At 47.7% G+C, this 12,685-nt stretch overlaps 1 protein-coding gene across 1 annotated transcript; it reads right to left on the bottom strand.

Annotated features, from left to right (window-relative positions):
- Window positions 1–6,146: 6,146 nt before the first annotated feature.
- On the bottom strand, window positions 6,147–11,483 carry LOC101771487 (aspartyl protease family protein At5g10770). The gene is made up of 2 exons (XM_004966873.2): window positions 11,333–11,483; window positions 6,147–8,231 (listed from the first exon to the last, which is right to left on the bottom strand). Exons 1-2 carry the CDS (start codon window positions 11,481–11,483, stop codon window positions 6,358–6,360), a joined length of 2,025 nt encoding a protein of 674 aa, XP_004966930.1. The 3' UTR covers window positions 6,147–6,357.
- Window positions 11,484–12,685: the final 1,202 nt, after the last annotated feature.

Raw genomic sequence — 12,685 nt, 5'->3', positions numbered from 1 at the left:
ATTTGAAGCTCAAGGACTCAAACAATGGGTGGCACAAGGAATGGTTTCTTATTGCCAATCAGAAGCCCGAGCTGCCACCCCGCCTTGGATATGCACCCGTGACAATGCCGAAGTGGTCGAACAAGCCGACCTCCACGGAGATGGTTCAGGTGAAGTGGTTGTTGAAGGAAATTACCGACCTAAGAGGTCGTGGGCTCACAACCGGGGCTGTGAGCATCAACTTTTGTTGGAGGCTAACGCAGCCGATCAAGGACAGGGTTCACCTGGCGTATGAGTACTCGAGGCTGCTCGATCCGACTCGAGAGGCACAACGAAAGGTGATGAAGGAAGAAGTTGCCTATTGGGTATGCGAGTTCTTCGATGCTGTCATCAAGAACAAGTGCTACCTCAAGGCGTACTCCCTCAAGAGGCTAGCCGACCCGGTAAGATCTTAATTACATCATTTTGGCTTTCCTGCTTTGCTTTTGCGTTTTCTTTGACCAATCATGTTGATTGACCAAAGCTGTGAGTCTGAGTTCTTCTGTTCAGCACCACTTTTCAGAGGAGCTGAGCAGCAGCGACCCATGATCCGCCCAACAACCAAGTCCGACCAGCCCCCTACTGCCCTTGATTGGGAGTCAGACTCCTCCATTGCGGGGTCAGACGAGGATGCGCCAAATGAGGGTGGTGGGGCTGAGGACTCCGTGCAAGTTGGACACCGAACATGACAGGCCATGAGGAAACTTCCCGCCTCTAAATCTTACAAGCCGAGCGTTAAGAGGAAGAAGGTGGTTGGGAGGAAAGAAAAGACTACTCCAAGCATTGACTTCACGAACGGATCGACCAGCGAAGTGGACTAGGAGTTCGACTCATTGAGCCCGGCTTCCAAGAAGAAAAAGGCCGAGCTCCTTGAGACGACCGCGACTAATGCGGAGCGGATCAAGGAGAAGCGTAAGGTGGAGATCCGCGGGGGGAGACCGAGTGAAGATGTGTTGGTGCCGCCACCACCCTTTCGTCCCAAGTTTCGGGTGAAAAAGAGCATCATGTAAGTGTAATCTAATTATATTATCCATCTCGTGGTTCTTTTGCTGCCTGCCTTTCTTAAGTTGCCTTTTGCACCAACAATACAAGAAGGTCGTGCTAGATGATGACTCCGGTACGTAACCGACTGTCGGTGTTTTAGACCGGCAACCCGCCTAGGTTGAGTCGAAGAGTTAGGCTTAGGGTCAATCTTGCTTTTTGACTGTTTTACCCTCAGAAATCTGAAAAGGAAAAATCTGACCATCGGGTACGGTACCCGCAGCCCCCGAGCACTAGGCGATTTTTGTCATTGAAGTGGTCAACAACCTATTGAAAAGAGTAGCCGTAGGGTGTTTAAAGCAATTAATCTGCTTGAAATCCACCCGTTGCGTAACTGACGCTTAGAATCCGAAGGTGACGGAGATATAACTGGAGGGCCCCCTTTCGGTTAGGTTTACACCCCACTATAGCCAAATCTGTTTCTCTTCTTCCCCTACTTTTCCATTCCTGTTTTCCTCCGCCATTACGATTGCCAAGTGCTGCCGCCGCCATTGCTGTTCTTCGAGAGAGATCCGAGGGTGGGTGCATTTTGCTAAGGTTGAAATCATCGTATGCGCACCAAGAAGATGGGCAAGAAACCCGAGAAGATCCAAGGCAAGGCTCTAGCGGCGGGTAAGGTGAAATCCAAGAAGGGGAAGGAGCTGGTGCTGCCGGCGCCCAAGGTGGGGCCGACGAACCAGACTGCGCCGCCACCGCCTGGAGCGATGTGGCAGCATTCGGTGATGAAGGAGGAGGCCATGCAGGCGCTAGTCGATGCCAAGCTTCTGCAGACGATGGAGGTACTTGAGTGGCGCCCTACTTTTGCAAATGCATGGCAGTTCGAGCAACACCCCGGCGAGACAGTGATGCTTGCACACTTCGTAGAGAGAGGATTGGCCGTGCCTACCTCCGACTTCTTCAGAGGTATCCTCGAGTACTACAAGCTTCAACTTGTTCACTTGAATCCCAATGGTGTACTGCATATGTCAATTTTCGTACACCTCTGCGAAGTCTACTTGGGAGTTCCTCCGAGCCTTGAGCTGTTTAGGAAATTGTTCCGCTGTAAACCTCAGCCTAGTGCAGTTAGGACAGAGGTCTTTGGAGGTTCCGGGTTCCAACTCAGGAACTCGGGCACGTATATTGAGTACAATTTGACTGACTCCCATGGGGAGTGGAAGAAAAGGTGGTTCTATGTTGGGAACCATGATCCTCGCTTGCCGGTGGTTACTGGTCACACGCCGGAGCATGTAGAGAACTGGGTGAGCGAACCCGAAGATACCCCAGAGCTTGACCATTTGCTGCAACAGATTACCGAATTGAAAGCACTTGGTCTCACTGGGATTAATGTGGCGGCCAGTTTTCTGAAGAGAAGAGTTCAGCTGCTTCAGAAACGGACTCACTCGGGGAGTGAGTACACAGGTTTTAAGGATCCATCGCGTATGTCCGATGAGGATATATCTGACGATGACATGGAGGCGCTGCTGGCCAAGTTCTTCAAGAACTATTAGGGAGTACCAGTAATCCCTGCAGCTCTTCGGCAGTATGATGCCTGGTATGAGCCAGAAGTGGTATGTCCTTGTACTTGACTTGTACTTTTTGACCTTTGCGATATTTGTTTTAAATATCAACTTGTTTTTTGCAGTCCCGAGTTCTTGCCGACTACTTGGCGCAGTCGAAAGAAGAAACTATCATTGAGGAGTCAGAGGGCGAGCCCTCTCCTCCTGTGAAGAAACGCAGAGTAGTCCGCAAGATGTCTACTTCTAAGTCTGCTGCAACTCTTGAGAAGTCTCATGGTGCCAAGGTATGTAGCCGTGTACTCGATTGTAGCTGATAGACTTGATCGTGCAATCTTGTCATTACTTTGTCGTGTTCAAAAAGCTGTCGATGTGGCAATTGGTGATGATGAGGCTGCTTCTGGAGAAGTAGTCGTGACTGACCCGGGCGTTGGTATCGCATCTGTTGAGTAGGTGCCGGAGGAGGTGCCACCAGCGGATGCTGAAGTAGCCCCCGAGCTAACCGCACAGGCTCCGTCAGCTAACGCTCTGCCGGCTGCTGACCAGGCAATCCTGGGATTGCCTGCGGGAGTAGCGAAGAAGGTGTCGCCAGTAGTTGTTATTGGCTCTTTGTTGTCCAATGTGATTGCTAGTGGTAAGCTTTCTCTCGCGACTAGCTGTGTTAGTCTGAAATGTATTGTGGTCTTGACTTCATGTTTCCCAGTTCTTGGCGAGAAGACGGTGCCAGCGGCTGCTCTTGCGGCGCCGAATACTCAGCCACATGTTGCAGAGAAGAAACGTGTGCGGTTTCCACCACGCTCAACTCGGTGAGCTTGTTTGTCCTTGGTGACCCTTCCCTCCCGAGTATATAAGGGCGGGCATGGACCCCCTCAAAAACAACTCCCTGAACTCACCCGAGTTCAATACAATCAACACACAGGACATAGGGTATTATGCGATCTAGCGGCCTGAACCTGTCTAAATCGTGTTTCTTGCATCACCATTAACTCCTTGATTCTCGACGGCCCTTACCGCACTAAAGACCACCTAGGGTACCCCCTAGGCGGGTTGCCGGTCTAAAACACCGACACCTTGGGAGCCTAAGGATCAGCTTGGTCATCAACAGGCTCACCGGCCATCTGGTCGAAGTTGAGGCAACGACGAGCACTAATGACGGTTGTTGATTGTTGGTCCCACTGGGCGTGCCAAGAGCGTGTTGATGCAAAAACTAGACTTCAGACTTTTGCGTTGAACAACACGGAGGACCTGAAGATCTCGCAAGTGGTGCAAGGTGTGCTAGTCAATTTGACCTGAAAATTGACAAGGTAAACATTAAATTCCTGAGCCAATAAGCGGTGAAGCCTTTCGAACTCATGGGTAGGTGTTCTTGGAATAAACACCACAATAAATAGATATTCAATGTAATCATGCGGTGTAACTAAATGAAGCATTAATGGCATGTGCCATCCGCTATATGAGCCGACGGGCTAAGATAAAGCTTTTGAAGCCATAAAGGAGCCCTTGTTCACCATGCGCGCATTAGATAAACTAACAGAGCTAGTCAATGTCTTGATAAGTGTATTGAACTTAGACAAGGTAACATGAATGAGAGGGTATTGATATCAATCTATTAATCTAAGAGATTAGAACACACCAAACAAGGACTTCTTGCCTACCGCTTACAAGCTAATTAAGCTAACAAATCTAATTAATGTCATGGTAAGTGCATTGAACTTAGACAAGGTAACACGAATGAGAGGACATCAACTTCAGCTCATTAAATTAACAGACAAGCTTGCGGTAGCAAGGCCTCATACGCGCACTTATCGGCTCGATGATGTCATCACGCTTTTGTGAGATATGGATGATACCCAGGCGATGCATCGGCTCTCAACAGTAGCGTTCTGATGTTAGGGATCCGACAGCTAGCAATACGAGGGGCAGGAGTAAAGATCTATCGGACCTAGCATATGTAAAGCAATAAAAAGTATGCAAGATCTAACCAGCTGATACGATCAGATAACTAGTGAACACTTAAACAAGGTCAAGGAGCCAATGAAGATAACCTAACGATATCTAAGCTGTTCAATAACTGTGAGCGCTTGATATAACTAAGAGATCAATACGATGCAACTTAATAAAACCAAACAACTCGATAACTGTGAGCAATGTCAAAGACAAACGGAATATTGGACAAACCCTATAAAGTTATACTTGCAATCTAACATAACTCGATAACTAGCCACACAACCGTATATCATAATATAAGACTTAACTTAGAAAGTTCTGATAGAGGTCGTAATGACCAGGTGACGGTACTTACAAGGTCGCCTGAGATCGAAGCTGATGCAATCGTGCGCGCAAGAAGGAACTTGTCAAAACTACTCTACTCCTACTCCTAGAATTTTGGCGGCGTGACGCTGAAAGGTTGTATTAAGTGATTGATGATTATTCATTACAAGGCTCATGTGTTTATATTTATACCCTGGAGCAACCTAAAATCCTAGTCGATCATGACGTGAACTGTTACAACTAATTAAAAACTACTAAATTTACACCTCCACATTTTTTCTTTTTTGGTGGAGTCAATTTCAATTTGGATCGGACCTCCACCGGTCTTCTATTGGCTTCTGGAACCCTGGTCACCTGCGGCTAGTCTTGGTCAATGCGAAATAGTCACTGGGCTCCTTCTCTCTCCTTCATCGGCTGTCAGGACCTTATCCTCTTCGGTTCACTTTGGTCAAAAATTGGTGTCAACAGCATGCAAACAGGTGACGCAGCGGCTGACATGGAGCGGCGTAGTGCTCGGCAAAGCTAGCGCAGGTAAGGACCCGGGGTGCGCTCAGTTGGGGCGGCCAAGGAAGCACTTCTCTCGCTTAGACACTATTCAAATCCCTTCAATTGTTAGCTATTTTGTTGGTTATTAACCAAGCACAATTTGATTAATCTTGACAAAAAGATTTTACCTGTAAGCAAATCGACGAAAACAAGCAAGAAAGTGAAATAACACGATCTTAAAATGACTAATCACCACAGTCGAGAAGAAAAAAATAGATGTCATGGATTAGTAAAAGAACTTGTCGCTACGCTACAATTACATATGTTTATCACTGCAAAACTATAACTAAACAAACCCGAGTGTCTAATACGGTAACTACTGAGTTAATATGAAAAAGGGGTGAGGTAGTGTTAAGGGCAAACAGGCGATGCCAGCAACGTGTGGTTAAGGCCCGACATGTTACAAGGCCCGACACGATCTAAAATTGGTGACGTGACATCTTGTTATGACGTGTGGTTAAGGCCCGACATGTTACAAGGCCCGACACGACGTAAAATTGGTGACGTGACATCTTGTTATGACGATACAGAATGATCCGCGAGACTTCTGGAGCTTGGACCTGATGCGTCTTTAGTTTTCCAATGCATCAGAGAATGCCTCGTTTCAATGTCGTATGAAAAAAATATTATCGTTTTGGTACAAGGTAGTCGGCTGAATCAAACCGAAGGCAAAAATCAAATTCGTAACAACTTAAAACTTTTGTGAGGGGAACCGCTCATGTGTATCCACGTGTTGTCTCTTCATATACCAAACCTTGACCATATGAAAAACTTGTGATGTAGAACAGTACCGGCGTATTCTCGAACCACTACTACAGGCATTCAACACGCGGCCGATACGGCACAGGAATTATTGAACAGCCCAAAGCGAAAAATATATTTTTGCAGAAGGTTCATCTTATTTCTAGTTGGAACCATATCGAACAGAACAAAATACATCCAACACACGTCGCTCTTCGCTTATTTCTCCAACCTACAACCATCGATCTCAGCAACTGGCCGGGACGAACCCGATCTTCTCCGCAGCGACATCGTAGATCACCTCGGCCGACCGCTGCTGCGTGTTGCCGACGATGTTGAACGGCATCGTCGGAGGCCTCGCCGCGAACGCGAGGCACCCGATCGCCGTCGCCTCGTCCGGGAACAGCAGGACCCCGAAGAAGTCGAGGTCGAACACGGCGCCGTCGCTGAACTTGAACGAGACGGCCGGTATGAAGATCGCCCTCTGGCCCGTGAAGTCGTAGCAGGTGTCGAGGATGTCCGTCGGCGGCGCCGGCTTGTACTGCTTCATGGTGAACTTGAACCGGTCCCGGAGCAGGGCGTACGCCTGCTCCGGGAGGTAGGTGAGGATCGTGCCGGAGTCGAGAAGCGTTCCCGCGCTCGTGAACACTGTCGGCGGTACCGGCAGGACGTACCCGCCGATGTCGATGGAGACGAGCTCGACGAAGTAGAAGGACGGGTAGTCCGGCTTCTGCACCATCGCCGTGTACGCGGCCTTGTCGGACACCGGCGTCGAGCCGATGGTGAGGTACCCCTGCGTGCCGTTGTGCGACGGCAGGCAGTACGAGAAGGTGGCGCCCAGCGACGAGGCGGCCTGCGAGGACAGGGAGAACTGGCCGCGGCCGAGGCCGATCAGCCCGTCGACGTCGCCGAACGGGCCGAGGTTGTTCTCGCCGCAGCCGAACACGAAGCTGTGGAGAGCGCTCGAGGACGTGAGCGACAGTGTCTCGTGGGATAGGACCCCGGAGGTGGACGAGCCGTCGCCGTACTCGACCTTGTAGGTACAGGTGCCGTTACTGTCGCACTGCCCGCCGGCGGCCTTGCACTCCGGGTGGCCGCAGGGGACGGCGGCGTAGGTGGAGGACTTGGCCGGGTCGAAGATGGGATCGTGCTGCTTGTAGCAGTGCCCGGAGCACGGTTGGCACTGGATCCACGACACGTCGCTTCCGGTGTCGAACACGACAGCGTACGCCCGGGCCGGCGTTCCAAAGCCGACGGTGACCACGAACTCCAGCGTGTCGAGGTACGCCCCGGAGCTGTCCGGGATCGTCACGGCCGGCGGCTCTGCTGGCGGCGCTACCGGAGAAACTGAGATTGGAGGAAATGGAATCCCGGGAAAGGGCGGACGTGCCGACGGAGCTGGAGGAAATTGAAACGGAATTCCGGGAAAGGGGCGTGCCGACGGAGCTGGAGTAAGTGGAATCCCGGGGAAGAAATGATGTGATCGCGGAGCTTGAGCAGATGGAGTATCAGGGATGGGGCCTGCCGACGGAGCTGGAGGAAATGGAAATGGAATCCCGGGGAAGGGGCGCGCCGACGGAGCTGGAGGAAATGGAAATGGAATCCCGGGAAAGGGGCGTGCCGACGGAGCTGGAGCAAGTGGAATCCCGGGGAAGAAGGATCGCGGAGCTTGAGCAGATGAAGTATCAGGGATGGGGCGCGCCGACGGAGCTGGAGGAAATGGAAATGGAATCCCGGGGAAGGGGCGCGCCGACGGAGCTGGAGGAAATGGAAATGGAATCCCGGGGAAGGGGCGCACCGACGGAGCTGGAGGAAATGGAAATGGAATCCCGGGGAAGGGGCGCGCCGACGGAGCTGGAGGAAATGGAAATGGAATCCCGGGGAAGGGGCGCACCGATGGAGCTGGAGGAAATGGAAATAGCGGCGTCCTGGGGATGGGGACTGCCAACGCAGATGGTGGCGCAGATGGTGGCGCAGATGAGACGGAGGACCTCTGGAGCAGAGTGCTCAGCCGGTTTTTGTCGTGGTTGATAACGTGACGCCCGGTTGACTCGCCGGCGCCGCAGCATTTTGGTATGGCGCAACTAGCAGGGATCGTGAGCTTGTTGCCAGAAGTTGTCACTGCGCAACATTCGAATACAGTAGAGAGAGTCAGGTGGCGGTGTCCCCAATTGCCATGTATGAAAAATTATCTATCACTTATATTCCAAACTGCAAACCTAAGACGATAGTTGCATATAAATTGTTGAAAACGGTGATGAACGATTTTGAATTATAGGACCCGTGCAATGATTACAGTAAAAAAATTTAGAATTATGACAAGAGATATTATTGATCGTCACCCTAATTCGTCAACCCAAATGCCCGTTCTACTCCCTGCTGCAGATAGAATCGGAGCTCGATCCGCGGCCTTCCTTATGTCCCTGCAACAAATCAACGCAAGATCCGCCCACAATAACCGCTGCATCCACCATGTAGCTGCAGTCACGGAGGAATCCCTAGAAACCCCGCAATGGATGGTGGGTGTCGAGGAGGAAGGGGGCTGTTGGGGGAGCCGACGAGGAGGTGTGCAACGATAAACTTGATGACGCGTACCAGTTGGGCGGTATGGTTTTTAGGTTAATGTCCGCGATCAGAACCGCAGAGCTGTGGTTGATGAAGGAGTCGATTTTGCTCAAGATTCGAAGGTGGGTAGGGGTGCCGACTTCTTCTTTGCCTCTGATTTGGAGGAAGAAGTCAACAATGATTTCAATGACGGCTCTTTCGCGCGCACCCCCCCCCCCCAAGGACCCAGGTGCCAACGATGCCCCTGCATCTCCTTCCCTGGCCAAGCTCGTGACTACAATCCCTTGTCTACTCCACAGCAGTCAGGTGCTGCTTGCGCTCCCTTCATGGCACCACCATACTCAGATGGTCTGGAAGCTGTTTCGTGGCACGACATTGACAGCCACTCTCAGCCGCCGGAAAAGGAAGCATACTGTGTTCAATTTAATTTGGGCGCTGGATGGTGTGGTGGTAAAAAAACGCTGATCTTGGTGCCGTAATTATTTGAGTTTTTTAATGCTGTGGGCTGTCGGTGCTGTCTTGAATTTTTTGGCGCTAATGAAAATCGTGGCGGTTAAATTTTCGGTGTTGATTGCATGTGCATTTAGCGGGCGCGCCAACATAATCTGGCGGCAACGACGGTTAGCCTATGGAAGATGTAGAAAGGTACATGTGTGTGGCGAGCAGGACGGCAGGTGCTGTTGATGCACAGATGCAAATTGGACTTTTTACATAATTCCTTAATCTTACCTAAATTCTGTAAATATAGCTGGGTACTATTTATAATCAAAATTAAGGACCCTTTAGTGGCTTGTTCAACATATTTTACAAGGAATATATTCGGTAGAAACCACGTGGAATTATGAAACCATATGGCAAAGCGTTCGTAAAAGTTTTTCTAGAAGTGCTTATAAATTATGCAGATTTCTTAGATAGAATTCATACATCATATGGAACTGATAAATTGATAAACCATGATATATTAGATAAACATGCATGATTTCTATATAAACATTACTTAATTTGTAACTCTAAAATCAATATGTTCAAAGGTGAACATGTAAAATCATGATGAACATATTTTTTTCCTTTATGTTCTGCCAATTATTTCATATCATACAAATAGAGTTTTCGATATGAATTGTTGGTATGATTATGTGATATCTTCACTCTACAACGATATTATTTAAAGTCTTGAATATATACATCAGATATCTTGTGTAGTTTTTTTATATCATTCAACCGCAATGGTGTTTAAAACTTGTCCTACTTGACCGGGAGAGTAAGGTTCATCAAGCTGCCAATGCTATGGCGTGGCTCAACCTCAATTCTCAGATCCGCACCCAAAAAGATTGAGATTGAGCCGTGTCACCTCAGCCTCGGATGATATCTGTCGCAGCTGCTCACCCTATGGCGTTTGGTCGGACTGGAATATCTTTTCTCGCCTCAGCTCAAACAAAAAACCGAACTATTTTTTTGAGTAAAATATACATGTGGTTTCTGAACTTGTCATTAAACCATCAAAATGTATTTTCAGGTTCATGAACTTGTCTCAGATGCTATCGGGTCCATAGACTCTTAAAACACATTTTTAGGTCCCCAACAGGTGTCATCCAAGTCCTTAAACTCTCAAAGTGCATTTAAGATCCCCAATCAAGCACCAAGCAATACATGTGCGATCACTAGTATAAGGTGGTTGTGACGGCAACAAGCGAGGAGGAAGCGTTGACATCAGCAACATGTGACAAGTTTTAAGATTTGAAAATGTATTTTCGGAGTCTAGGGACTCCGATGAAAACCCGATGATAAGTTTGGGGACCTAAATATACATTTTTGAGAGTTTATGAAACCAGACGACACCACGGGACAAGTTTGGGAACGTGAAAATGCATTTTGAGAGTTTAGGGATCCGGATGATACAATAAGACAAGTTCAGGGACCATCGGTGTATTTTATTTTATTTTTCTCTGCTGGGCTTGGTAGGGAGTCATGCGTAGCGCTGACATACTGCTAGTGTGCTACAAGCTTTAGAGTTTGCCAATTCCCGCAGTACTGAACTAGAATGAAGATGTCATTCGTTCCCTAAAATATATTTGCATGTGCGGTCTCTGAACTTGTCTCGAGGTGTCATTCCGGTCCCTGAACTTATCTCGAGGTGTCATTCAGGTCTCTAAACTCTTAAAATGCATTTGCATATCCCTAAACTTGTCACAATGTGGCATCCGGGTCCCGAAACTCTCAAAATGCATATTTAGTTACCTAAACTTGTCCTCGAGTGTAATCCAGATCCCTAAACTCTCAAAATATATTTTCAAACCTCAAAACTTGTCACCTATGCTGATGATAGTTCTTCCTTCTTTCTCACTACCTTCTCAACCCACCTTATGCCAACGATCATGCATGTGTTGCTTGATGCTTGATTGGGGAGGACAGAGGCTTGCCGAGAATACTTAAAATATATTTTTAAAGTTTAGGGACTCGAATGACACCTTGGGATAAGTTAGGGAACCTGAAATAGCGTTATGAGAGTTGAAGGAGTCGGATGACACCCTGAAACAAGTTTGTGGATTTGAAAATGTATTTTGACAGTTTAAAGACTAGATGACACCCTATTACAAGTTTAGAAACCGGCCGTACATTTTACTTGTTCAGGAAGATGCAGGGTTCGTAATCCGTACCGGACTTCTTCGTGGGAGGGCAGTCGACGTGAGCCTTGGAGCTGAGCAGCTCGTCCAAGCTGACGGAGAGATAGCGCCGCTTGGCCGCGAGAGAAGCGACGCAGAGAAGGCAGAGCACCAGCAGGCGCACGAGCGACCGGTGCGACGCCATTGCGGGCGGGCGTGGCTGGAGCTGATGGTGGATTATTGCTCTCGTGATCCGGCCGGTCCTTAAAAGGCCCGTCTCGCAGGACTAGTACTTTGGAGCGGCCGATGGAGCAGACAATCGACCGAGGAAACCAAGAACGTGCGTGTTGCCAGTAACGAGATATCTGCATGTCGATCGCCACGACGTCGGCAACCAGTTGAACACGACGATGCAAGCGATGCAGACGGTAAAGGACATTCTTTGGTTCTTGTTTTCTTCATGAAGTTGGCGCAATGCACTAGGAAAGCTACAGTGTGCAAGATGGACATGACCGTTAGTTTTGTAGGAAGGGATGTGACGCATAGCAGGAAGATTTCAGGAAGTTAAAAGATCAATATATATATTGAAGCGTATCACACTTAGCTCAGCTTAATTAGCTACGTGCAGAAAGCACCGAAACAACACTTTGGGTGTATCACAATTAAGCTAAGAGCACTAGCCCATCAAGCTGTGCATTTGCACGGGCTATCAATTTACTATATTTTATTATTTATTTATAAATTTAGCTCATTAATTTTATAGTATGGAGTACCACTTAGATATAGTATAGAGAAAATCTAACCATCTATTATGGGTAATTTAGTAATAATTATTACGTTGTAAAAAGTGTGATTCCAAATGGAATGATGTTGTAGACTTTATGCTCGTGTCAAGAAAATATTATAGTGATGCCATTTATTTTTTTACCATAATACCCTTATACTGTATATACTACTTATGTATACTCATACCATAGGTGAAGTTGACCCTCAAATATTTTATTTTTATACTAGTCCTTTTCGAACACTAATATATCATAAATTAGATTATGATGTTATGATATTGTATTGATATGCGTATGTTTCTATACTAAATTAATTCATTAGTATATTTGCAGAATGGGTTATATGTGCATCGTTGAATAGAATAGGTTAATCTATTTTCACTAATTGTTTTTTCACTGTAGAAAAATACTGGAAATTTGTTTATGAAGCACCAAACTGAAGGTTAAAACTATTTACGAACATATATTGAGATTAGCCATGCATGATTCTTTTTTCTTGCTAGTTTCAGTTATGTCTAGAGATTAATTAAGAGAGGATGGGTTCCAACTTCCAATCACTGTTTTTAAGTGTGTACGGTACAATCCCCTTTGATGCTCTTTTCCAGTTATAATAACATTTTCC

Source organism: Setaria italica, chromosome IV, assembly GCF_000263155.2.
Source record: "Setaria italica strain Yugu1 chromosome IV, Setaria_italica_v2.0, whole genome shotgun sequence".
NCBI classification, from domain to species: Eukaryota; Viridiplantae; Streptophyta; class Magnoliopsida; order Poales; family Poaceae; genus Setaria; species Setaria italica.
Note: the sequence above shows the minus strand (reverse complement) of the source record. Positions and strands in the feature narration are given on the sequence as shown.

Excerpts from the sequence above, each read along its gene's own strand:
- LOC101771487 (XM_004966873.2), bottom strand. The coding sequence starts at position 11,483 with ATGGCGTCGCACCGGTCGCTCGTGCGCCTGCTGGTGCTCTGCCTTCTC. Across the intron at positions 8,232-11,332 it reads CCCTCCCACGAAGAAGTCCG|TGACAACTTCTGGCAACAAG; the intron begins GTACGGATTACG and ends AATGTTGCGCAG.